Source organism: Triplophysa dalaica, chromosome 13 (assembly GCF_015846415.1).
Source record: "Triplophysa dalaica isolate WHDGS20190420 chromosome 13, ASM1584641v1, whole genome shotgun sequence".
Taxonomy (NCBI): domain Eukaryota; kingdom Metazoa; phylum Chordata; class Actinopteri; order Cypriniformes; family Nemacheilidae; genus Triplophysa; species Triplophysa dalaica.
This window is the reverse complement of record NC_079554.1, coordinates 15,726,606-15,753,843: the sequence shown is the minus strand read 5'-3', so window position 1 is coordinate 15,753,843 and position 27,238 is coordinate 15,726,606. Positions and strand designations below refer to the sequence as shown.

The 27,238-nt window shown below is 38.2% G+C and overlaps 2 protein-coding genes across 2 annotated transcripts in view; one reads left to right on the top strand and one right to left on the bottom strand.

Moving 5' to 3' along the window:
• Positions 1-278: 278 nt before the first annotated feature.
• On the bottom strand, positions 279-5,599 carry ddx1 (DEAD (Asp-Glu-Ala-Asp) box helicase 1). The gene is made up of 26 exons (XM_056765340.1): positions 5,520-5,599; positions 5,358-5,409; positions 5,167-5,230; positions 5,024-5,053; positions 4,795-4,891; positions 4,635-4,682; positions 4,400-4,483; positions 4,231-4,314; positions 4,056-4,132; positions 3,900-3,972; positions 3,630-3,706; positions 3,416-3,530; positions 3,189-3,327; positions 3,050-3,110; positions 2,875-2,973; positions 2,688-2,777; positions 2,425-2,613; positions 2,163-2,214; positions 1,922-2,068; positions 1,715-1,806; positions 1,548-1,620; positions 1,321-1,393; positions 1,163-1,205; positions 972-1,067; positions 728-848; positions 279-632 (listed from the first exon to the last, which is right to left on the bottom strand). The coding sequence occupies exons 1-26, from the start codon at positions 5,533-5,535 to the stop codon at positions 502-504; spliced, it is 2,223 nt and encodes a 740-aa protein (XP_056621318.1). The 5' UTR covers positions 5,536-5,599; the 3' UTR covers positions 279-501.
• A 238-nt stretch (positions 5,600-5,837) lies between these two features.
• nbas (NBAS subunit of NRZ tethering complex) overlaps positions 5,838-27,238 on the top strand; it is a 134,606-nt gene continuing 113,205 nt past the window's right edge. Inside the window, 18 exon segments of the mRNA XM_056764246.1 lie at positions 5,838-5,944; positions 6,309-6,360; positions 6,718-6,754; positions 7,511-7,588; positions 8,298-8,345; positions 8,820-8,863; positions 13,045-13,178; positions 14,623-14,756; positions 16,716-16,814; positions 17,208-17,346; positions 20,275-20,340; positions 20,493-20,621; positions 21,642-21,705; positions 22,051-22,244; positions 24,668-24,928; positions 25,525-25,650; positions 26,316-26,467; positions 26,547-26,684. Coding sequence (XP_056620224.1) covers positions 5,852-5,944; positions 6,309-6,360; positions 6,718-6,754; positions 7,511-7,588; positions 8,298-8,345; positions 8,820-8,863; positions 13,045-13,178; positions 14,623-14,756; positions 16,716-16,814; positions 17,208-17,346; positions 20,275-20,340; positions 20,493-20,621; positions 21,642-21,705; positions 22,051-22,244; positions 24,668-24,928; positions 25,525-25,650; positions 26,316-26,467; positions 26,547-26,684 — 1,988 coding nt within the window. The 5' untranslated portion in view covers positions 5,838-5,851.

Below are 27,238 nucleotides of genomic sequence, written 5' to 3'. Positions count from 1 at the left end.
ACTTCATTGCCCTCTTCTGACTGATCTCTGCTGCAATATAAAGAAAGACTCTTCAGACACAAATCATAAAAGGTGCGTTTTAAACGTAGGCCTACTGGAAGTCTGTCTCTCTCCACAAAGACAAGTGCGCCCCCTAGTGTTAATAACGGTAGAGCATTCCAACTCAAAGGAATTCATTGTCATTGCAGAAATATTTATAGTATTAAACTTGAATTTAGTTGGATTAGTGTTAGTCCTATATTTTGAGACATTAGAAACTGAATAAAATACTCAAAATGTTTTGCCATTTAAATGTATTTAAGGATGACTCAAATGCTTTGAAAACAAAAAAATACTTTTTTCCATACATATCTTATTTATAACATCAAATTTTCTTTGCATGTCAAACCATGCGAAACAAAATGAAATGAATTTTTATAAGGTTAGCGATACGTGTTTTTACATTTACATGTCCTTATTTAGTTGAATGATGAATAAGTGCTAGTTTGCGTGCCGGTAGCTTTAGAAGGCTTTGAAGAGCTGGTTGGGTAGATAGCAGAGTTTCAGGAAGGATGTCTGTGCCTCTCTCTCCAGGTTGGCTAGTTCTCGTACAGTTGGGGCCAATATATCCACATGGCCCTTATAAAGGCCACCTGGTGTGTATAGGGGAAATAGGTAATAGAAACAGGCAATAAAAACAGTGAACAGAGGCATAAAGGACAAAAGGAAGACATATAAACAGACTCACCCCCTGTGGCCCTGCGCTGGCCGTAAGTCACTTTTCCATCAAACTCATCGACAGGTACTTTGATGTCAGGTTCACACTGAGTTATAGTGCATTTTAGATGTTCCTCTATTTCAGACAACAACTATACAAAATAATTAAAAAAAAAACAGGACTTAGATGTGTATTAAGTTCAATGTTTACAATTGTAGTTCCTGCGTTTTCTTTTGCTGCAAAAATACAGAATATCGCAGCACAGATTTCTCACCTCTTTTTCATTATACCAGATCGTGCATCCTCCGTTTTCCTTGAGTCTGGTATTATTGCAGCTTTTTCCTCTGCTGGGACAACTGTGATACCACACCTGTGTGTAATCCCCCCAAACAAACACTGCATTAGCACGCACGCATGCACACAAACATACACACGTTACAATTCAACAAATTCCTTCCAACTTGCCTTCTCCTTATCCATAGCAACCAGTGAAATAGCCAGACCCATCCTGTAGTGACATCACACACATCCATGAATGACTCAATGTAATCAGAAATGTACAGACATGCTTATCTTCACATAACCAAGAAAGAGTGTCGGTATGAAAGCATGTTGGACCTCACCTGTCTGCTCTGCCGACTCTTCCAATGCGATGAACGTAGTTTTGCTTTTCATCTGGTAGAGTCACATTTATCACTGTGAGCAGAGGTAGAAAAGCAACAAGGTTTTTTTCACCAGCCAATGATATCCCACAATCCTGTGCATGCGGTTCAGGCATCACTTGACACATAGGGTTTTTGGTCATTTCAGACCTATAAGAAGTTCAGAAATACCCGCCCTTTATTCTTACCGTACGGAACACCGCGGATATCTATTCCTCTAGCAGCCACATCGGTACAAATCAGAAACTTCACTTCCTGTTTCTAAAGCACAGACGACAGAAAAATCCATGTGACTATGATTATTAGGAAAGCTATTCAACACCTCATCTTAGTCTATATTTTCCACTTTTTTTACCTTGAATATCTCCAAGTTGTTTTTGCGCTCATTTGGTTTCCTGTCACCGTGAAGACAGACACAAGAGAGCTGGTGTCCTTTCTTGTCTGGGCCTGTAGGAAACAATTTGACAAATTGTCACTCAAGCCAAATGTTTGCTTCCAGACCTGATGCACATAATGGCTGTTAGATAACGGCTCTAAAAACCACAGTGTCTCCCGGGCTAACCTCCTCCGTGTTTGATAAAGTACTCCTCCATATTGTCACAGTCGATCTTTGTCCTGCAGAAGATGATGGCCTGATCCATGTTATGCTCTTTGATGGCTCTCAGCGTATATTCTCCTTTCAGAACCTTGATGGCCTCTGACCACATCTCTGATATAAAACCATATAAGAGGATTTAGGTACAAGCACTTTTTATATCAGATCCTTTTTAAGTTTATTACTGATCATGGAAGGTGATTTTCACCTGGGCTGTTGGCTCCAGGTCGTGTGTCATCTTTGGCATGAACTTCATCAGTCTGTGAAGGACAAATGATCACTTCACTTTAGCACCAACCGGGTTAACCCACTGCTTCAAACATTCGATGCGGAGGACATACAGGACTGAAACTATCGAAGGATTATATTCAAATAAACATCTAGCCATGTTTTTAGTAACTTAGCGCTACAATAAATTGTCTGCTGTTGAATATAGAAGCACAGGGGAGCGAGATCTTAAAATTGTGTACCCTGATGTGGTTCTTGCCCGGTTTCTCCCACAGCTTGTCGATTTTGGGTTTGACTGGCACCACCACATGATGGACGGTTTCCGGCACAGAATCTTCTCCTTTCAGATCCACCCATGTAGGGAAATGCATGATCTTCTCTGAGAGCTTCTTTACTTCGAACGAGTGCAGCGTGGCAGAGCAAACGATCACCTGCAACATAAGAGGTTCACCAATGAAGAACTGTACCCGACCCACTATGGTAAAGTAGATGAAGCATCAATCACCTGTAGTCTCTTGCCATCTGAGGTGACCTGGGGGATCTGATTGTAGACCCTCATAATGAAGTCAGTGTAACCAGCTGTGAGGAGTCCATCCTGGAAACAAAGTCAGATGTGTTTGTTTGTTGAAATCTACTTTTCAAATCATCAGAAATTGAAAGGAAAGTAAGTATGCTAAAGGTGTTTCACATACACACTCATCCAGCACCAGGAAGCGGACTTGGGATAAATCCAGTTTCTTTGTGGATATGAGATCATCCAGTCTGCCAGGAGTCCCAACTACAATATCAACCTTAAACAACAAACAATTACATAAAAATCCTGTTTAAATGTTTAAAATTTGTACTCCAAGAGATTTGGGGACTTACCCCACTTTCTAAAACGGAGAGCTGATCTTTAGCAGCCACTCCTCCAATAATGAGAAGATCCCTGCGGTGACATCATATTTTGATCCAAACACCACACACCAAAATAACAAAACTGCAACTCTTCTATCACTCATCTCACCTTAGTTTTGGGTTCTCAACATATTTCTTAAACTGGTTGACATTGTTGAGAGTTTGTTCAGCCAGCTCTTTAGACGGTTCAATGATCAGAGCTCGAGGGGCGTTGGAACCGGATTTGACCTCGCTCACTTTAGCGCTGCCTGGGGACGAAAACAAATGACCGGTGGAAACATCAATCAAATACATTCGCTGCAGGCATTAATTAATCTAATCTGATTTGAAGCTCACCTGTCTGGGAGGATTTGACCACATGACCATCTGGAGCCTGGCTCAGGGCAATAAAGCCTTCTTTAGGTTGGTTTTTGAAAGGTTCATTACCGAAGTTGAATTTAAGTTCAGCGTTCTTTTAAGGGCACAAATATGGATGTCAAAAGAATGTTAACAATTTTTGCAGCAATATTAAAAAGGTGTGAATTGGAAGCAAAAGGTTCTTGTTGTATACCTTTAAAACACAGGAAGCAAAGAAGGGCTGAGTTTTTAACGGTGGGGGGATCTCAAATGCCAGACCCAGATCAGTACCTGTGAGAGCCAATCAGGAATCAGTTACAGCAACCTCCATGTCTTTTCAACGTATCATTTGTCTTCAGAAAGACTTGTAAATCTGAATAATAATTTGAGTGCCTCCACTGCCTTATATGAAATACATCTACAATACTACAAAAAATATAAAAAAAAAACAGAGAATTTTTTTTAATAATTAAAAACCTCTTACCATTTTTGGAAAATGACAATTGACCTTTGTCCATATCTATGTAGCAACCGACGACGTCATGCATAGTGAACTCCTGGAAAAGACAAACAGTAAATACCGTCTAACACTTCTTAAGTTTGAAACACCCTCAGATCCAAAACTTCCAGCAAGCCGTACCTCTCCATAACTATCAAACTGCTTATTGTGAGATTTCTTCCCAGTTCCCCCAAACCCAAATCCATCCTTGTCCGTCCCTAAGAGAGTAAAACCGGATAACAAACACTGTTGTGATTCCTATTGTAACATCACTAGATCAGTAAATAAAGTCAGACTGAAAGCACAACAAACATACCCAAGTCTAGTGATGCTTGGCCAGTGGACCAGCCCACCCTGCACAACCCTTGATCGTGACAGGTCACCTCATAATAATATTTCCCTAGACAAAAAGGAGGCAAATGTATCTTCCAAGGATCCTTATGGTTTTGAAAAGAAACAAAAACACGATAAGGATGTTCTCTAACCTTTTCTGACCGCTTTGGTGGAACGGCAGCCATGCCACTCTTTAAATTCTCTGCTCTGGCAACACATGCCATCAGGACCAATAGCTGAAGAAACAAAAGGTGTGCAATATAAATATAAATAAAAAAATGCCTCTCTAAAGAGAGAGAGAGAAGGGAAGCAAGGAGTGCTGGATGTTTTCTAAAGAGCCTATTTACATCTAATACATACAATGTATAAATGATGTTACACACTTACCAAATGCAGGACTTCGGTCATAAGGGTTCATCTGCCATTTATTGAACACTGAGGAGGACAACAAACCAAACAACGACAATTAACCAAACAATGGAGACCAACGGGATCTACTTTATATGCAATAGGATCATCCAGCTCATTTACGGAAGTAGTATAATACCTGCTCCTCCTGTCTTTACAGCACCTCGTCCCTTCTTTCCCTCCTGGAGGTCTTTAAGGGTCTCATAAACTATTTGGATGAGTGGAATACTAAAGGCCTAAAACCACATTGACCTCATTTAATACATTTTATCATTCCCCTTTTTCTTTTTTATATTTATTAACATGTAAAACCCAACACTGTTGTATTATGTATAAACATTTACGAAAGCGAAATGTTTAAAACTTACTCCAGTTTTTCCACTTCCAGTCTCAGCTGCCTGTAAACAAAACAGAGGCAATGATATAACATACATACACTTGAGAAGTTAAATATTTCTGAGGACCCCCATAGAGGCACAGATGCTGAACTAGAAACCGATTAGCTTCTCACCATAAGCACGTCACCTCCACCCAGGATCAGTGGGATAGATTCGGCCTGAATGTCCGTTGGCAGCCTAAAGGGAATCAACTATCACTTTAGTTATGAATGGATAATCGGATCCTTAATATGTATAAACAAATACAGTGTGTGAGACGTGAAACTTTTGCGAAAAGGAAAGCAAAAAAGGTTGTGTAACTCACAGCCAGTCCATTTCTTCCACTGCCTGAGCAATTTCAGCCATCACTCCCAATTCTGGAAGATATAACGAGCAAATAAAGATAATAATGTCACGTTAACCACATTAATCGTTGTTAAACAAGTTTTAAGACAAAACTTCTGTCATTGTGAAAAGTAAATATTACCAGAGTACGCAGCCATACTGTCAAACTCCTGAGTCTCTCAACCGGAAATAACGTGGAATATGGCGTTTGACAGGGTGTTACATGGAAAGCCTTCCCTATATGTCAAGCTCACTTTAGTTCCTCTGATTCTGTTTGTATTATAAATAAAGACGCGAATGTTAATTTACTCTCATCAACTGAGTAGTATTAGCCATTAAATGTTTCTGTAATATCACATTTTTGTGAACGATTTTCAATAATCAGTCACGGTATTAACAAGATTCCTTATACCTATAAGTGTACTTCGCAGGCTGCCGTAGTGTGACGTTGGCGCTGGACAGTTCATTGAAAACATGGCAGGTGATATTAAAGTAGAAGACGAAGAGGAGAATATTTTATATGATTTACTTATTAACACCGAATGGCCGCCCGAAACAGACACTCAGGTTTGTCACAATTCGCTCGCTTGTTCTGAAACAAATGCTTTTGTTCTTGATTTTGAGATATATATGGAGATTTAATGACAACTGTTTGGCGCAAGTTGAGTTGAGCCACGTAACGTTATCCAAGTGCATAATCGTGGCGTTGTTTATAAGTTAATATGACTGTGCTTTATCATGATGAAGTTGACAGTGCACATTTCTTTACCACTTAAACACTGCTGTTAAAATGCGTTTATAGCGGTAAAAGTTCATACTGTATTCATACAGGGGACTGTATATATCGGTCACTTTCACTTTCACATATATACTCTAAACTCATTGATGAGATGTTGTCAGAATAGCACATGTTGTCTTGTTTCATTTTCAGCTGCGTGGATTAAAAGAGCGCAACTCCTCTCTCATTGCGAAGGCAGTAACAGGTAATGTAAACTAGAATTGCATCAATGAGTACAGGTCTGTTCTGCAGTTATGTAAATACAGTAATATAAAAATGAATAAAATGTATACAACAAATTAATTAAAGAGGGCTGCATAAACTTTACTACAATACACATAAGTGCTGTCTATGTAGGCAGGTCACTATAGGTTTTGAGACACAGCCTTAGTGTATTGTTTTATCCACACCTGCTTTTTCAACAATTTGCTCACTGATATTGAAATATATGTCATTACAGTTACAGCAGTCATATTTCACACTCACTGGATAATAATTTGACAAATTTTCTTTCTTTCCTTCCTTCCTTCCTTTCTTCCTTTCTTCTTTCTTTCTTTCACAGGGCCCTTCAGGTTTATTCTTCATTACCTTTGGTACAGGTGAGATATTGTGGTTTAACCCCTTGTTAAGGGAAAGCCCTCCTTTGTATTTAGAACGTTTATACTACATTAGGTAAACATTTTAATGCTTAAAATAAGGAAACATTTGGATATTGCTAGCACATGTAGTATTATACAATAGTAAATGGGTAGTTAGTAAATCCTATTTTTCTAAGTTTAAAGAAACTAAATAATATTACTGTAATATATCTCCATAAAAGGGAAGGAAGGAGTCGGGCAACCGGAAAAAACGTTTTAAACATTTAATAACAGAAATAATAAAAGCCGGCGGCCCCTCACGGCTCGAGCCCGGTGTGCGCACAGCTGGCGCTCATTCACAATTACCCAACTCGAACCACGGTCTCGCCCCGCCTACTCTACTACAATTACATAATACCAATAACTTAATAATATAAATAATATCATTAAATATTCAATAATAAAACTACTAATACTAACAGTTTGTTGTGTAGATTTTTGCCGTCACACCATAGGACACATGTTCGGTATATATTTGTCAACTACCCATACTGTATATACTTTAGTGTTCAGTAGCTCATTGCAGCACAAGGTCAAGTATTTAGTGATCATTATTTTTATTGTCAGCTCGAAATTTTTGAAGGGGCCCAAGAAAAATATTGGTGGAAATGCTCGCCCTAGCCCCCCCACACCCGGCCCTGATTCTAAGCATCTGTTTGTTTGTGTGACACTTCAATGCTATTTGGCTCCTCACACTAACAGCTTTCTGTGTTTTAGCCCATCCAGCTCAACTCTACCACCCGGGCTGGTGCGCCTAGCAACCAAACAAGTGAACTGGCAACTGGTTCTGGCAAGGTGATGTCACCCGCTTTTCCGAAAGCTTTTCACAGAATCTGACCAGTTTAGATTTTGTTGGGTCTGGTGTTGATATAAGTTCATCATTCTTTTTTGTGGTTGTCAGTAGATCATTACTTTGATCTCAAGTTTTTAATTGCATTTAAAGAGTTTTGAAATCTGTCATCATTTACTCACCCTCAGGTTGTTTCAAACCTGTATAAATGTCTTTGTTCCAATGAACACAGAGAAAGATATTTGGAAGTTCTGTCATTGATGTTGCTAAACTGAAAATTACTAACATTCTTCCAAATACCTTTCTTTGTGTTCATCGGAACAAAATAATTGATACAGGTATGAAATAACATGAGCGTGAGTAAATGATGACAGAATTTTCATTTTTGGATGAACTATCCCTTTGATGATGTGTTGTTCACACAACAGCTTATTTTGTTTCTTGTGATTTGTCTTTATTTTAATTAAACTTCTCTTTGTGGATGCAAAAAGAAACCATGTAATCTCAGTCCATGTAATCTCTGCCAGTTATCTAGTATGCAAATCAATGAAATGCCATCTGAGGCTGACAGCTTTAATTAGCTATTGATCTGCAGATAGAAGCAACGTTTCTTTGTGATAGAAATGTTTATTTTTAGGGTGTTTTATGTCATGTGTTTGCTTACCCAGTCATTCTGTTGTTGTTTTTCCTCCATTTTGTTATTTTTACATGCAGTAATGGAAAACTTCTGGCTGTGGTTCAAGACCAATGCGTGGAAATTAGGTAATTCTGCACATCGATTGGAAATGTTGGCTCTTTCTATAATTGGTTAATTTTTCACCCTCTTGTCTCATGTTTTGAACGGTTAAGCAGTGGTACTCCTGAGATTGATGATGTGGTGCACATGATGTATTTTCAAATATACAGTATATGTGTATGTGTGTCTTGCGTATGTGTGTTCTCATGTAGTGTTTGGTTTCAGAAGGTGTGATTTATGACGTTTAGCATTAGCTAATCCACACTCGAAAATGAAAGTCATGCTTCAGGGCACAAGGGAGCTTTTTCTTGTTTTTCTTTAGAGCCTGGGGTTTGAAAAAAGCATCAAATTGCTTCGCTAATAAAATGTATAGCTCCATTATGTGAATACATTCTCCAGTGTTTACCTGGTATGGTTATTGTAAACTCTAAACTATTAAGTGTTGATTGTTGTAATTGCTGTAATCAACACACTTCTGATGGGCTTCCTGCTTTCTTTAGGTCAGCTAGAGATGATTTTGGATCAGTCATAGGAAAATGCCAAGGTAAAGTAAAAGTTTTGTCTTTTTTACTATTTTGCAGTTAAAATGAGTAAATATGGAATTAGTTTTTAAAGGCTTTGAAGGGATAATATATGCAAAAAAGTCATTATTTTCTCACCCTTGTTCTGTTCAATCCTATTATTACAAAATAAAAGACATATTATCTATGTCTTTTTTTGGTCTTTGGAAACATTGTGCGTTTTTTTTTTAAAAGTGGTGCTTTGGGTTGTCTGGTTACAATCTCAAGCTTCAAGAGAACACAAAGACTTCATAAAATAACTCACCAAGATATATGGTGTATATTTCATTTGTCCTGAAAGTATAATCATAGGTTTGATGTTGAAAAATAAAATACAATTCATTATTTGATTAAGTTTTTAGCTCTGTTTGTGCAGTCTGACACAAAGATGTCTATGACAGCATATCTGTCTTTTTGTTGCCATGACGTTTGTTGCTGCGTCCGAAATCACATACTGTTACAGTACCTACTGAATTTGAATAAGAACCTACCTATCGGCTGTTAAAAAAGCATGCGTCCGCCATGTTTTATGCTCCTGTGACCAGTATGCTCTTTGACCAATGACGTACTGACAACAACCTACATGTGAGCGTTAATGAAAACATAATTTAGTCACGAGAAAATCATTTATTGGCAATTACATAAAAAATAATTGTATAATTGTAATAATAATTGTAAATTGTAATAGGTTCTAATTCGTTCCTAATGTCTGTTGTTGTGCAGCTCCGGTCGTGTCTGGTGTAGACATGGTGAAAGACATCAAAGTCCCAGTGAAATTACTAATGACAATTCTTATTTTTTCATGAAATTTTCCAGCGTTTATATTAAAAAACGTATCAATGTGGGTCATTTTCTTTTTTAATTCATGTACCCTTATAGTATTCAGTTAAAATCTGAAAATTCACTTCCACCCTGAAATGACTATCCATCTCAAATGATGTAAATTAGAAGGCTTGGCCGGAGCATCCGTGAACTCCTCCCCTTTAACCGTCATCCACCAAATGCGACTTGCACGTATAAATCGTGTTATTTATTTATTATTACAACAGATTGTCCGACCTCCTCACTCCATTTTCCAAGCAAGATCCTTTTCATTCCTGTTTCGATAAATGTAAGATATACGTACAGCTCAGGGTATCCCGATACAGCGACGATGATTTTGTCCTCCATTGTTGTTTCGGTTTATGCCTCCGCTTGCTACGTCATAATCACGTCACTACTAGAGCAAGCTTGAGTCATGGGGAGTTATTTTTATATTTTTTTGTGTTTAAAACTGCAAAACACTTTTTTATAAAAAAATCAGTGCTTTGAATCCAAAGACAGCCATGGAGGGTCTGAACAACACGAGGGTGAGTTAACAATAACAAAATGTAAATTTTTTGGTGAACTATCCCTTTAACCTTATTCAACCTTTTGGACATCAGTTGCCATAAAATGCTCTATTTGTAGGTCTCTTCCCTGCTCCATAGCCTAACGAGCATTACATTTCCATTTAATATTTTATGAGCAATATCATTCAGAGTGTGCTTTCAATTCCCTTATATTCCTCAATTGTCTTCGTTCATTTCAGCTTATTTCATGGATATATGCCTTCAGCCAATATCTTCGGTAAAGGCAGAACTTGCAGAAGTGTGAACTATGTAATGAAGGTGCTGGATTAATTCTGCTTAGTCTCATGCGCTCTGCTATACAACCAGGTTTTACTCTCGAGACGGAAAGCAACGTTTTATATCGGATGCGTATTCTGTGCCGCAGCACTGATGGGCTTTTTTTTTCCCTTCTGTGACAGCATCGAAGACATTTAACACAAGTAACCTTCTCGGTCGTTCATTTAAAATTAATCCATGTGTAAATAAAACTCTTCTATCTGTGAAGAAAATGCAGTGTGAAGCTGGGAGTAGAGACATATAATAAGGTGTATTTTTATGGGGTGTATGCGAGAGGTCTCGGAAATGCTGAGGTGCAGTAAATGAAATATGATCGACTACAAGTGCATTTTCAATGTTTTATTTCTATTAAAACCAAATGCAATCCCATCACGTGCAAACTTTTATCCTTTTTGGATTCAGGTGGCTTTCAAGTGGTATTATTATAGGGGGGGAACTGTACACAAAATCTTTGTAATGCATGATACCTCATCAATATTTTATAATTTTACATCGTCTGTTTGTTAATGGTTATTTTATGTCTATGTTTAGAAGTACATAGATGACCTCTACACAGAAAGACACAATTTGATTCCAATTGATAGCTGTTCAATATTGTGTTTAAATGCATTGAATCTTTTTTGTGAGTCCCTTAGGTTGTTTTTATTTACAGAAAGCACAAATTGACTCAGCAGCCTTTGCGCTTTCATTCTGATGGTGATGTTTTTATAGTGAGACTCAAACAGGCTGACCGTGCACTTTTTTTCCGTCGTACGCCACACACATTCAGTTTTATTTAAATGAGATTTACGGCCTGCAAATCTTCACAGATACGGTACGCTCATCTCACAAATTCAGGCATATTGGCCCTAGCGTTCATCTTAGATTAATTAGCTTTTAACAGCTGAGGGGTGATTTATGGACCCTGCTTAAGCGTTTCCCCTACCGATATTTATCTTGCTAAGTGCCATCATTCATTGTAAAATATTGACCCCCCACCCAATTTTTTTTACTTGAATAGAAATCGCAAGCTTGCGTTTCTTAGTTTTTAAAACCACAGGGGTCGGATTGATAAGATAGTTTCTATGGTAACATTTGGCTTGGAAACACAGTGCTGCTATCGCTTGTGTCTGATCTCAGTCGTACCACTCAGACCAAAGGCAAAAAAATTAAGTGAATATCTGTTTGATTAATCCCGCCTTGTCTTATGAACGGTAGCTGGACGGTTTCCAAAGCACGGGCTTTGTAACATGCGGCCTTGCGGGACGCTGTAGCTTATTGAGATGAGCTGTGATGAAACAGTTTTTGGAGCTGATTTTTACAAAGCGGATGTTTCACTGGACTGCTGTTTAAGTGACAAAACTGTACTGCTTTTATCAAGCAGTGTTTTGAAACTTGAAAATTGAGGACGCCTCCAGTCTTGTCACACACCGAATCAGATTTGTGCTCAGCGGGGTTACACTTCAATAGCTTTTGATGTTTGACTGTTCTGTCTTTTTGTCACCGTCGACCGCAGAGGTCGTCGCGAGAGAATGGATCTCGATCGCACAGGTGATGTTACATTGACAATGCTCTTTAAAATGGGCCCATATTTGTATTGATTGTTTGGCAGACAGGCAGGAGGCTGAAAGATGAATCAGAAAATTGGATTGGAGAATGTCACAGTTAAAGTCATATGATTACGTTTTCATCACTTGCAAACAGATGTGGATTTATGGTTGTTAAAAGTCTCCTTGGCTTTTGGGGTTGATTGTTTAAATTGTTTTTCATTTTTTAGGGGTTGTCAATGTAATTAAAGCAGAAATGTGTCGTTCCATTGACGAAATATAATACTCATAATGGACAAACTATATCTGTCTTTCTGTCTATTTCAAACTATTTCATGTCTTGCAATATGAATGAAGGTTTATCTGCGCAATTCCAGCGTTATGAATGTTTCAGAACTTGAAATATAAATTCTAATGTATTTATTGCCAATATATTAAACCATCTGTAATATATCTCCATATATCAGAAAAATATCAGTTTTCTGTTTTAAAATAGGAAACAATTAAGGTGTTATGCTTGTGACAAAAAAAGGACACACGTTTTTGAAAGGCAACATGCTTCATAGAGTTTCTGTGAATTAAAAATGTGCTAACCAGAAGGAGTAAGACCCTACATATTGAGAAGGGATGGCTCTTCATAGACCACAAAATTGTATTTTTTTTCTGCTTTCATGGAACGTTATGGATGTTTCATACTTGACTAGTGAAAACTATGTTTTAAAAACACAGAAGTCGTTTAAATAGTAAGAAAGACTTCACATTGGTATTTAAACCACCAATATTGACATCTTGCCTATCAGTATGGTAAAAACATTTGATAAAAACGTTTTCATCCCAAGCTTGACATTTGCATGGAATTACAATCTCTGATTGTGGAATTGGGATCGTCAGAAAACATCAGAAAAGCGAAACACTTCAGCTTTAAAGTATAATGCACTTATACGTATTTGTCTGTTGTCTCCCCTCCTGCAGTGCCCAAGGACCCAAACCCTCACTGGCGCAAGGTTGCATGGAGTCATGATTGTGCCCTGCTGGCTTATGCTGACAGCACCGGCACGGTCCGAGTCTTCGACCTGATGGGCAGCGAGCTCTTCATTATACCTCCTGTACGTCAACCCTCCGCTGCACTCGTCTGTCTTTATTTTTTTCACCTCCAGTCGTTTCACTCTTATTTCGCTTTAGCTTTTTCTCAGTCCGCCACCCTGCCTCCTCCCTTTGTTGACGTCTTGCTTAAGGTGCACAGCATCAGTTCTGTTTCATCTTCGTCCTCTGCCTCTCTACGTGTGATGGTTATAATGACTGCACCCTAATGAGTGGGTGTAGTTTGCCCTCTGGCTTCTTGCTCAGCATCACTTTTTTTCTTTTCGTATGTCTTCAGTATATGTCCAACATAGTTGTTGAAACATTTATGAAGATTGACTAACGCACACTCAAGTGTAGGGATGAGTCTTGCGGGTAGACGATTTGACTTATCATCCGATAACTAACTAGTGTTTGTAATTTCTTTTTCATTAGGTATTCTTAGCAGTGATTAAAGGTCCACCGTGTAATTTTTAGGTGGATCTATTGACAGAAATGCAATATAATATACATAACTATGTCTTCAGATGTGTATAAAGACCCTACACAATGAAGCATTATGTTTTTAAATTCTACAGTAGCCCTAAACGGACAAACTTCTCGCGTTTCATAAATACGTTATCTCCTACAGGAAAGAAGTGAAAACATGAAAACATCTTATTCCTGTTTCGGCCACCGTAGTGCTTCGAAAGGGAGGAGTGCAATTCACAACCTCACCTCTAGATGCCGCAAACCTTACAGGATTTCATACACTGTACCTTTAAATTGCATGCCATGCATTAGATGTTGTGTAAAACCCTTTGAGAAGAGAGGGGTACTATCATATAGAATCAGACCAACTGGTAATAGACTCATATCCAATTCATGTATAAAGATATTCAAATACACAAATTTGTCTGTTGTACTTTGGTGAACTTTATACTCGGGGTAATTTTGTGTGGTTTTAGCTTTTGATGTAATAAAGTGCTTTTAAAAGTTTCTTTCTTCCACTCTCTCTACTTTCGCTATACTACAGTATATTACTTTGACTGGCTAGTCTCTGGCCTTCCTGCCTGCCTGTCTCAAGAGGGGGCTTTCCCCACTCTGTTGCCCATGCAAAGAACACATTTTCTGGCTCCCTTCCGCTATAAGCCCCCTGAAGCCCCTGACGGACATTTCCAGAGTTTTTATATCATAAAAAGCGCCGTCTTGACCGGTTTTGCCACTTTCAAATCCCCCACATCTCTCCCCCTGCGAACCTTTTGATTGCTCCGATCGCACCCCTCTCTCTCACTCCCTGGTTCTCTCCCGCATTGCTCCACAGACTTCCATCTCTCTGTCAGAAACTATTAGTTTAGTCTCTCTCTCCATTGCTGAGTCTTAATGTGTTATGACCTGTACGACTCTATATATTTTTGTCACTTTGTAACTTTGCTTCCGTCTCTCCACCACACTTGTTTGATGTCTTTCTTGTTGCCCGAATCTCTCTAGGCGGTGAGCTTCCCTGGAGATTTTAGTTATGCAGCAGCCGGTCTGATGTTCTTGGAGTACACCGCCAGCGCTCAGTGGTCAGCCGAGCTGCTGGTTATCACCTACAGTGGGCAACTCAAGAGTTTTCTGGTTAGGTAAGCAGAAAGGAGCCTTTTCAGGTGAAGATAGAAGTTTCATAGCATAGAAAATGATTTCACCTAGAGACGCTATTATTCACAAATACACAAATACCCTGTATAAAATCTCATTTAAATAAGAGATCCAGGAACACATTATGCTTTGTTTTTTAAGTAATGTTTACTTTTAGAGTTTCCTGCCCTTAAACCATAAAGTTGATGTTCTCCTTGCATAATCTAAAATATTTAGCATTTACAAAAATAAATAAAAATCTTTAAAATAAGACCATAAAATGTTTACTTATTACTACCCTGAAGAGGCTGCGAAATCTGTTGTTCTACGTTAATAACAACACCCAAATGGTCCCGTTTAAAGGTCCAATGTGTAATTGTTTGGAGGATCTATTGCCAGAAACGCAATATTATATACATTACTATGTCTTCAAATGTGTATAAAGAACATAATGAAGCGTTATATTTTTATTACCTTAGAATGAGCTATTTCTATCTATATACACCACATGTCCCCATACATGGTATTTGCCATGTTGTTTCTAAAGTAGCCCTAAACGGACAAACTGCTCTACACAGTGCGTCTTGTAAATACGGGAAAGAAGCTTAAATTTGATGTCATCTTAGTTCTGTATCAGCCACCATAGTGCTTTGAAATGGAGGGGGAAAAAGTTGCAATTCGCAACCTCGCCATTAGATGCCGCTACATTTCATACACTTGACCTTAAGAAGTTTACATACTCGTAGTTCTAGTGCCTTGCCTCTCTATGCTTGAATGAAGCCTTTGTGTTGGATGTCAACATCACATTGTCACTGTGGGGTGGAATGAAAATGTCTAGAGCATGCTGGGGATCAAAGAATACACAGTACCTGACGTATATTTGTCAAGAACAGTGGGTTGCTTTTCAGCTCAGAACAATCCAGGGACTCACATCTCAAAAGACTACATTGTCATTCATGCTTGAAAAGACAACACACAATATTGTAAACCAAGGGTACGCAAAAGGATAGTAAATATTCAGTTAACATAACAGTTCTGTTTTGCTTTTTTTGGAAGAGGCACAAAAAATCTGTGGTTATTAGTCATAAGTGGCTATCATAATCTAAAAAAGCTATGTTCCCGCTTAACATGTGGCAATACATGAATCATACATCATGGAGGATTTTAGAACAGGTTTACTAAAGATGATTCTAATTCTGCTTCCTGTTGGCAAAGCTTAAACGCCTGGAACCAGCGCCAGATGTCCCTCATCTACGTCGTGTTGTTTTTATCTCAGTAGTACTATAAGGGGAGATTTTTAGCTCTTGAGTATTAATGAAATTCCCCGCAATTTCTAATTCTTTTTTTAATAAGCTCAAAGTTCTTCAAACCATCATTAAATTGTTTTCAGCAATGGCGGATAAATATAGAAAATCTTTTTTTTCTTCTCAGTAACCTTGATGTAGGTTTTAAAGTTTTTTCACATTTCATTATTCTCTAATTATGTTTCTGAGAGGAACGCATTCGTGATTGTATTACTTAAAGGATATTTTCAAAGTCATTTGGAAATGCCCGACCGATGTTGGAAGTTTTCTTAGGGATGAAATTTAGTTGAAAGAACCAGAATTTTCACTTAATTGCTTTCATTTGTATCTTCCTGTCAATCTCAGAAACTGTTGAAACTTGAACATTTTTTAACTACATGCATAAGGACTTAAACATAACCAGCTATAAATGTCTGTTATGAGTGAATTGTGTACATTAATACTTTATTGTTTATTGTTTTGGTGAAATAACATTATTTTATTTATGGAGCATCTTGCAAAGTATGAAATGACCAGTTCACCCCAACCCCTCAACCTCAAGTTGTTCCAAATCTTTATATATTTCTCAGTTGCGATGAACACAAGGGACAGGTCCCCCCCAAAAAAATTAATTCTGTAATAATGTAATGTTAATAAATAGATTTTCTGTTTCTCCCTCAGTGTTGGAACCAATCAGGGCTTTCAGGAGAATCACAGCTTTAGTTTCTCTGCTCACTATTCCAATGGGATTACCACAGCTATATATCATCCAAACCACAGGTGGGTCCTGAATAAAGTCGCTGTATGTTTGTGTGTGAAACAGAATCAGTCTTGGGATGAGAAACCCAAATTCTCCCAAATATCTTTATTGCTTGAATAGGCTGCTCAATTTGTATTTGCAATTTGGTCCTTCTATGAGGAAGGACTTGTTAGGACATTAACTGCCACATGGGGGCACTGTAAATATATTGTGTAGAAGTGTGCATGTCTAAATGTGTGTTTGTATGTGCATTTGAATGTGCTGTTCACATTTGTAAGATGTCTAAATCAGATCCTATTTCATCAGCCCCTCACGGACCACTTCACTCTGATATAACCGGATTAAGGTGCTCTGTGTGTTTGTCTGTCTGTTTCCTCTGTCTCGCGCAAATGATGTGTTTGTCTCTTTCTCAGGTTACTGCTGGTGGGAGGGTGTGAGTCCAATGACAGTAATGCTTCCAGGGCGAGCCGTTGTGGGATCACAGCCTGGAGGGTGTTATCGGGGTCACCACACTATAAACAGGTCACCAGCTATGAAGATGACATTAGTGCGGTGAGTCTGTCCGCATGTGTCTGGAAATGTTAATGGAACGGTTCAGCATTCATGGTTTTGAACAAATTGATTTTTGGGGGTCTTAGATCGTTGGTTTGAGTAATAAAAAAACAATCTTGTTTTTGAAGTTCTTGTCAATCTGTGTAAAACGCAATATTGCAATTCTGGTTGCCAAGGAGTGGATTAGTAGCCTGTTGCTAGGGTGTTGCTTGGGCGTCGTTTTACTGGCCTAAATCAAAAGCGCACAGCTTCCAGTCTAATATCAGTCATAGGTCCTATGGATTTCTTTTTATTGTCAATTTGTTGAATTTTTTGTTATGTTTATTTCAAGAACGATAATAGCACACCTCGCTTAAAGGAACAGTTCACCCAAAAATTGACACCCTCAAGTTAAATTAAATTCAGTTCAATACTTTATTCATCCAATCAGAGCAATTTACAAGGTCCCGCAGACTAGCATAAACACTATATATCGAGCATCACACAAACATGGCACAAAACGCAATATAATAAAATTACGAGTTGTAAATCTTTGTTCTGATGAACACAGAAAAAAATATTTGGAAGAATACTTGTATCCAACAAATCTTGACCACCATTGACTGCCATGGTAGGAAAAAACTCCTTATAAATTTCTTTGTTCTGTTGAACACAAATTAAAGGGGTGATATGACACGGCTAAAATGGATATTATCGTTTGTTTCAGGTGTAATGTAGTGTGTATACACGCTTTAAGGTTAAAAAATGCTGTATTTTCCACATACCGTGCATGTTTGTATCTCCTCTTTTCACCGCCTCTCTGAAACGCACTGATTTTTTACAAAGCTCATCGCTCAGAAAAGCGAGGTGTGCTATGAATGGCCAGTTGTTTAGTGCGTAGTGATTGGTCAAATACTAGAGCGTTTCACGGAAATGTGACGCCTCCTACCATATTCGGAACATCAGGTTCCAAAGCAACTGTACTTACAGGTGATAAAATGTCATCTGTAATTCCTTATATCAATTTGAGCCCGAATCTCATACGGAAAATGAAAATGATCAAGCAGATACATCAACTTTGCCAGCGTGATTTAAGCAGGATGTAAAGGATTGGTAAGGTTTTACTATATTATGTTGTATATTAATAGGCGCAGGCTCCCCGTGACCCGAGGTAGTTCGGATAAGCGGTAGAAAATGGAATGGAATGGAATGTTGTATATTATGTTGTATAATTAAAAACTATAGCTTACTGTTTTACCTTTTATATACAACGTTATAAAGACTATAAACAAACAACAATATACATCATACAGAGTTTGTGTGAGATGGAAACAAGGTCGCAATAAAGCAGGGAATGGTAACATAATAAATAACACGAGTGCATTGGCCCTTCTTGATCAACAAGTGTTACGCCACGTCTCGTCACGACTCAGCAAAGACAATAAATCCCATCATAAACACAACATTTGTTGCCTCTAGTTGGAACATTATTACTGATTATTAGGACTTATGTTGTCTTTCACGTTGCGTGCATGTCTTCATTTGCAGATCACAAACACACGACTCAACCTACGGTAGTCTGTAGCAAAGTCTTTTACAATGACCATATACTTACAGGCTGCGAACCTGAAGTGCCTGTCATGTGAAGTTGTAATGGTTGCAGTGACCCCACTTTTTAACCAAAGCTTTCGTGCATTGCCGGTCTTGATATCTTCGAGGTTCGTGAAGCAATCTTCGGTGAAATGCACTGCAGAAACTTGAATATTCGAATTGTTCTTTTCTTGAACAGTGTTGTAAATAAAATGTAACCATTCGTTTTTAGTTGTCTCTCCTTTTGGAAGGGCAAACAAAGAGGCTTTCTTTTCCTAACGAAACACACAGCGTCTCCATGACATGGCTGCGGCAGTGGCGATACAATGAGATTGACATCTACGCCCACCTAACTTGCGTTTACATTTGGGCGGTCTTAGTCAAGTTATACCACGAAATTACGTATATTCGTGTGGGTGTGTTTACACAAAGCGTTTCAGGCAGGTCTGGTTGAGCAAACGCTTTTAGATAGAATGAATCTTTTGTTTTTTAAGTGTCTAATACATGCATGGGAAACTTATAACACACCAAAGACACAGAAAAACACGTAATTGCGCCATATGACCCGTTTAAGATATTTTTAAAGAATGTATTAAAGCAAACAGTTCTTGAGGGTGAGTAAATGATGACCGCATTTTTGGGGGGGGGGTGAACTGTCCCTTTATACAACAAGAAAATATTGTATTGGATTGGATTTCATGAAAAGTGAACTAAATCTGTACTAGTCATGCATTTGTATGGATGACTCTATCCTTGAAGAAACCGAGATATCTCCTGGAGGAAAGACTGTTGACTGCTGCTCAGAATACACAATAATCATGCGTTCCCACATGGCTGTGCTTCACACAAACCTGAAACCATAGACACGTTCTTGCTTTGTAGGGTCTTATGTATTGAGCCCTGGAACCAGAACTGTTGTTAGGAGAAGCTTCTCGAATGTTCTGATTAAAACGCTTTGAAATTCATCACGTTTTTATTATTAATTAAAAATTCAATGATTTATTTATGGATTTGGCTTGACATAGCTTAATGTTATTGAGTGCGAGCGTGAAAGATATGTTTTCATACCGAATACTCGGCAAGCACAGGTACGTTGCCTGGAGGTCTGTCAAAGAATATCACATTCTATTTTGAGTGTGCATGTTTGCATGTAAACATCTAATAAATAACATCTAATGAAGAGAGCATGCGTGATTGGCGTAGCCGCTCATTGCCGTGCCGCTCGAATCTCGCCCACTGCTGTTTAAAGGCATGAGTCTGTGAGAATATTGCAATGGGTGTAATGATGGGTGTAAATGCACCCGTGGTATTCATAAGAAGTTAAGAAGTTACTACTCATCATTTCTTCTTTCTGTTTAGTCTCAGAGGCGTGGATTCCTCAGGATGCCCAGCTTCCTCCATTTATCCAGGCGTAACAACGAACAGGTGACTTACCTTGGTTAGCTTCTCCTAGCTTAATGTTCTGGTTTTCTGTCTCCTCGGGTAGTGAGACAGCACATAAAAAGCTTAAGCTCATTCTGCTAAGGACTCGGAATGAAAAGTGTAATGCCTAATTGAATGTGTGTGTTTTTACTCAGGACGGCGTGTTCAGAATGAGTTTGTCTCCTGATGGCACTGTTCTGGCTGTGATCCACTTCTCGGGAAGTCTGAGTCTCTGGGATATTCCATCATTCAAACTGAGAGGCAGCTGGAAACAAGAGGAACAAGTAAGAAAATGATTGTGTGTGTGTGTATGTGCGAGGAGATTTAAAGGCACAGTGAGTCATTTCTGCCATTAGTGTTTTCAAATAAAATTGTAAAAATTAGCTCATGTTTTCAGACATATTTCCCATACGCATTTGCATTAGATCATGATGCGTATCGTACTTTAAATAGCTTTAGGCAATCTCGGATCTGATCGGTTGGTTTTACGCGGGGAGGAAGTGCACACTGAATTTTGTTATTGATTGATTGTAACAATACTATCTAGTTGTTTAAAGGTCCCGTGCATTTAATTAAGCGGCATCTAGTGGCAAGGTTGGAAATTGCAACCAGTGGCTCGCTCCACCCCTCGCTTTCTCCCTTTTGAAGCACTACGGTGGCTGTCACAGAACAAAGTTGCCATCACGTTTTTGCGTCTATGCCAAAGGAATTTACAAAACCCTTGTAGTTTATCTGCTACTGTACAAACAACACAGTGAAATTCCATGCAAGGGGACCAGCGGTGTATTTAGATAGAAACAGCTTATTCTAAGTTAATGAAACCATAACGCTTCATTATGTAAGGTCTATATACACCTCTGAAGACATACAGTAGTTTTGTGTATCATATTGCATTACTGTCAATAGATCCTCCAAAATCATTACAGGAAAGTAAGCTCCATATCCACGAGCAGAACTGTACAAGTTATAAAAGTGAAATATAGTGATTATTACTTTTGTAAGAGCAGATATTCTGATCACAGTACACTGTGTAAAAGAAGTTGGGATGGGAGAAGGTATTTTAATATCACTTCAGCTTCAATATCCCTCGCTGGGGTACAGTTAGACACGATCACACATTTCCCAATATGTTGCAGGATTATTTGTTTGTTGTTTGCCTTTTGCTTCGCGCGCCAGACGAAGTTCAGACTCCAGATCTCACGCTGTTCTGCCTGACTGATTTGCCCACCGTGATTTGTCTTTCTTCAGAAAAAAACACCCCGAGCAATTCTCTTTTACACTCTGTGACTCTCTCTTTCGTTTAGCCTGGATTTGACGAGATCAACCCGGAGTGGAAGACCTCGCTGGAGAAAAGGAAAAAGATAAGAGGTAGACGGACCTTTAACCTCAGGTGTTTGTCCACTTATCTTGCACTATTAATTATAAAGTGAGTGCAGACCCTGTCTAGGAGAGAGAGAAGAATGCTTTAATGAAGCCCGGTTTGTTATGCCTTCACTCTGAGGCGTTAAATTCAGACATTGACGTTTTGATTGTGGGTTTAGATCACTCGATTTCATAAATCTTGTCTGTTCGCACGTCTTTCTTTTCTATTTCTTATTTGGAGTGAATGTTTCTGAATATTTTCATTTAGATACGGAAGGCTTACTTTGAACGTCTGTGAAATGTTTTATTTGTGATATTAAGATCTCTGCTGTGCTTCTTTCTCTTGTGAAGATAAGGAGCAGTATCAGTGTCTGCTAGATGTGAGCTGGTGGAGTGAAACGGCACTGATTTTGGCTCGCTGTTCTGGGGCCCTCACTGTGTCCTCTGTGCGGACCCTTAAAAATCTGTTGGGCAAATCCTGCGAGTGGTTCGAACCCTCACCGCGAGTCACCTCGGCCCATGATGCCGGCTTCCTTAGTTTGGAGGTGTGTGTGCATGACTTTAAAGTATTCATGAGTTTAATGTGATGCCAAATAACATATACAAAGCTGAAGAAATAATTAAAAGACCATTCCAATTTTTCATTTAATCAGCATTTATAGATGTATTGTGTCCATTGCAGTCCTGGGTCTGTTGAATTTAAACAAAATCAAACCTCAGGAGTGACATAAAGTCAACCAACAGCAATGTAAAAAACGGACAGTATGATGAGACACATGAAAACTGTGACAAAAATCAAGGTTATCGCATAAAAAATAGATATTTGAATGTTTTCTAAATACATGTACAAATATTACGGTTTCAAAGTGAATATGAAGTTATTTTCTATTATTTTGACCTGTTTCTCTAGTTGTCATTTTCTTCAGATAAATGCTAATGGGAACAATATTTTGTAATCGAAATTTGGAAGTAAGTAGTTCACAGAATGAAACAAAATAATAATTTTACCTAAACACATACCTATAAATAGTAAATTCAGAAAAACGAAAATGGTCCCTTTAGGTTTTCTAGCGGCTGTATGTATAGTATATTAATATGTATAAATATGGATGACAAAACAAGTCTTAAGGGTCAATCTTCGAAATTGAGATTTGTACATCATCTGAATGCTGAAGAAATAAGCTTTCTATTGAAATAGGGTTTGTTTGGATACGACACTATCTGGCAGAACAACAACTGTTTACAAAGCTGGAATCTGAGGGTGCAAAAAAGCAAAATATTGAGAAAATTGCCTTTGAAGTTGTTAATCTGAGAATAAAAATAAAAATGAAGTTTTTATACATTTACAGTCGGAAATTTTTAAGATATATTCAAGGAACATGATCTTTACTTAATATACTAATGATTTTTTGCATAAAAGAAAAATCTGTCATTTTTACCCATACCATGTATTTTAACGATTACAAAAAATGTTCCCTTGCTATTTAAGACCAAAAAGGTTTTGTTGACCAGGGACACACAAATATAAAATATATATATATATATATATAAAGGTGTGTGTATATTTGTAAAAATTTTTGTATTGAATATTGTCACGAGAAATATCAGAATGTTGTTTTTCTGTTGTTTATTACTCTTGTAAATAAATCCAGACCCATTTTATCTGCAGGCCATTATCATAAAAGTGCTGTAAAGTTCCCTGATAAGATAAAACCTCATCTAATCCACCGCCAATTCATTTTTTCTTTGGCTTTTTTCCACCAATGTTGAATAGAAATGTGAACCTTGAGGGAAGTAAAATGGAATGAAAAGAAAGAAGAAGAGAAGAGAGAAAGATGTGGCTTTTTATTCTGGCTGTATGTTTGGTTGACGGTTTGCTCAATCCATAGGGAAATGCAGCACACAGCTGCTGTGTCGAGTTTGTGAAGTTTATTTGATCGATTTTTCATTGTGTGTGAGAATGAGGTGGCGCGACAGATATTGCCAGGAAAAGAAAATGTGATGTGTTTGTGCTCTGTGGAAACAGAAGATTCTGGCGGTCAGTAATCAGTCAATAATCAAAACCAACTAAGCATGCATTTACAAAATAGTCCAAACGTGTCTGCCTTGATTTTTGATCGTCCTGTAGTCAGTCAACAAATACCTCTAACATACAGGCTCGGTAGTAACCAGAAAATGCAATCTTTTAGTATTAACATTCGTTTCAAAGGCAGTTCGCCCGGAAGTGCACATTTGAAATGTACTTTGCTAATTGGCTCTCATTTTGACAATCAGGTTTTCTCAAGCCAATCACCTGAGCCGTAAATGCCTTGTGACTGATTGGTCTAGAGCTGATTGGCTAATGGTGCCCAAAGGACATATGATGTCCAGTAGACTGAATTGTGACACCAGCAACAGCAGGCCAGAAAAATGAAGGATTTCATGGTTTATGAATCCCACCAAAATGTGCACGTGCAAAACATTTCGAATATATGCTATAAAATACTATATTGTATTATATCATAAAATATCGAGTCGACATGAATGTACAAATATGCTTATTTATATCAGTTTGTGTAGTTACAATATCCACAAAAAAAAAATTCTGTCATCAATTATTTACCTTCGAGTTGTTCAAAATCTGTATAAAAAATATATTTTAAAGAATGTAACACAGCAAACAGTTCTGGGGGACTTTTGACTACCATTGTAATTTTTCCAACTATGGTAGTCAATGGGGTCCAAAAAACTGCTTGGTTAGCATTCGTCCAAAATCTTTCTCTGTGTTAAGCCAAACAAAGAAATGTATACAGTTTTGGAACAACTAGATGGTGAGTAATTCATGACAGAGTTTTTTTTTATCTTTGAGTGAACTTAAGTCTTTTGTGTTCTGCAGAAGCGGGAAAGTCATACTCTTATGTCATTCCAATTTCCAAACCTGTAAGCAACTGATGAAGAAATGTTAACATTCTCTTGAAAATTTCCTCAGTGTGAGGTCAAGTTGGCCCAAAAACGCTCTCGTATGGAGAGCAGCGTGCCAGGTGAGGAGGACGATGGAGAGGAAGACTCCGATTCTGATGAAGAGTCCTCCGCAAAGGCGCGCTATTCCGGCTACGTCAAGCAGGGCCTGTATTACGTGACCGAGATGGAACGTTTCGCCCCTCCCAGAAAACGTGCTCGAACCGTCATTAAGAACTACCGACTTGTCAGCCTGCGGTCTACCACACCGGAGGAGCTCTATCAGAGAAAGGTGAGTTACTACAATTCCCACATTTTTGAAAGGGATACTGCACCCACAAAATAACTCACAGATCTCCAATATAACCAAACAGATCTCGACACCCATTAACTACCATAGTAGGAAAAATACTATTAAGTCAAAAGTGCCCCAGAACTCTTTGCTGTCCTACGTCCTTCAAAATGTCTTCATTTGTGTTCAAAGGAACAAAAAAGTAATTTTTCCTACTATGGGAGTCAATTTGGGTCGAGATCTGTTTGGTTATAAGCATTCTTCCAAATATCTTTCACTGTGTTCATCAGAACAAACAAATGTATATACATTTGAACCAACTCAAAGGTGAGTTAAAAAAAATCATTTTTGGGTGAAGTATCCCTAGAAGCCATATGACATTTAAGTCAGGATGATGGAGAAAATTGGACGGAGACCTTTAAAAGGGCATATTAGGAAACATCTTTCTGTAAGAGTAAGAAAACATTTAGTGAGTCACTTCTGTTCCAGATGGATTCAGGTTATTGATGTAGTAGTAACAGATGATAGTAGAGCGTTAATAAGACTGAGAGCTGTCGGTATGTTTACCTTCTCTATGTGTGTGTGGTTGTTGACAGATTGATAATGAGGAGTATGGAGAAGCTCTTTCTTTGGCTCAAGCCTATGATCTGGATTCTGATCTCGTATACCAGCGACAGTGGAGGAAATCCACAGTCAGCATCGCATCCATTCAGGACTACCTGGTAAGAACATTCTAAAAACCCCACAGTGTTTGTCACCCGTGACATCGTTTTGAATGCTCAACCAGGATTTTTTACATGGAGTGTGACGCCACTTTTCACTGCATACCAAATCACATGAGCCGTAAATGCCAAGTGACAAATCATTCTGAAGCCAACGGGAAATGACATTTTAACATGCGTGACCGCGCTGATTGGCTAATGGCAGTACAAGAATGTACTCAATCCCAAAGCCCTTCACTTCTGATTATCCTGAGCTCTGACATCAAAGCTAACAGAAAATATAATGGAAAATATAATATATCAGTTTCACACATTTGAGAATCTGCAAAAAATAAGTCCTTGGCCAAAGTTGTGCTGAAATGTAATGAAATGTTTAAAAGACAAAAAATGATTTTGCTTACGTGATTCATGTAACTGTGTGATAGATGGCTACTTCTAAAGGCCGTAAATGGGAAAAGATGCTTTTGCCCCAAAAATAGTGTAGTGACAACATCTACTAGCAGTAAAACTAGGATTTTTCTGACTTTGCGACAAATAATGTAAAAGCGCATGAGTAATACAAATAAATCAAAACGCAATGCATGCAAATGTTGTTTTTCACACCTGAATGAATGTCTCCATGTGTGTTTTCTGCGAATTTGCTTTAACTCTCTTTTTTTTAACAGAGTAAGATAAAGAAGAGATCATGGGTACTGCACGAATGTTTGGAGAGGGTTCCAGAGAACGTGGACGCTGCCAAAGAACTTCTGCAGTACGGCCTGAAAGGAACCGATCTCGAAGCTTTGATCGCCATCGGTAACGGAGAAGCCCGGGGCAGGTGCGTAATCTCAAATTCTCCCTTTCCCGGTCTACTTTCATGCTACATTAGGGTATAACCTGGATGTCTCCATCTCCAGATTCATCCTGCCTGGTGATATGGACCTGGATGATACTCCATATGAAGACTTTCTATCCACGGAGGAAGTGATTAAGCAGAGGAAAGAAAGGGAGGACAAGAGGAGGCAGGATCTTCTCAAGAAAGTGGAATTTAGCAAGTAAGCCCTTTCACATGCTCCGTTCCGTTTTTTTAGGATTAGTAGGGTTGTTTCTGTGGTTGTAGGTGGAGGTGGTTTGACTATTGCATTGGTGCCTAAAAGGTTTACCCAGAAATAAAATATTTCATTATTTATTTATGTCCATGTCAGATAAAACCTGAATACGTCTGCTTCCTCTATGGAACACCTCAGAAGATTTTTTAAAGAATGTTTTTGTCCTTACAATAGAAGTGAATGGAGACAAGAAGAAATAAAATTCTACATGTTTAGAATGACATGAAGTTTAATAAATAATGAACGTTTTTAGGATTTTTCACTTCAGAGGATTTTAGTGTGTCTAACATTTACAATGCAGGATGTTGCATGCTAATTTATTTCCTGCTAACAATAACAAACAAAAAAAGATATATAAAAAAATCTAGATAAACTTGTTAAACTCATTAATCAACTAGTCAGATGTTGGTCGACCAATCTGCCATTGTGACTAATGCCTGGTAGATGTTCTCATTTAGCTCATCAGGAAGTCTAATTGAGAGATAGAAATCTAAACGCTA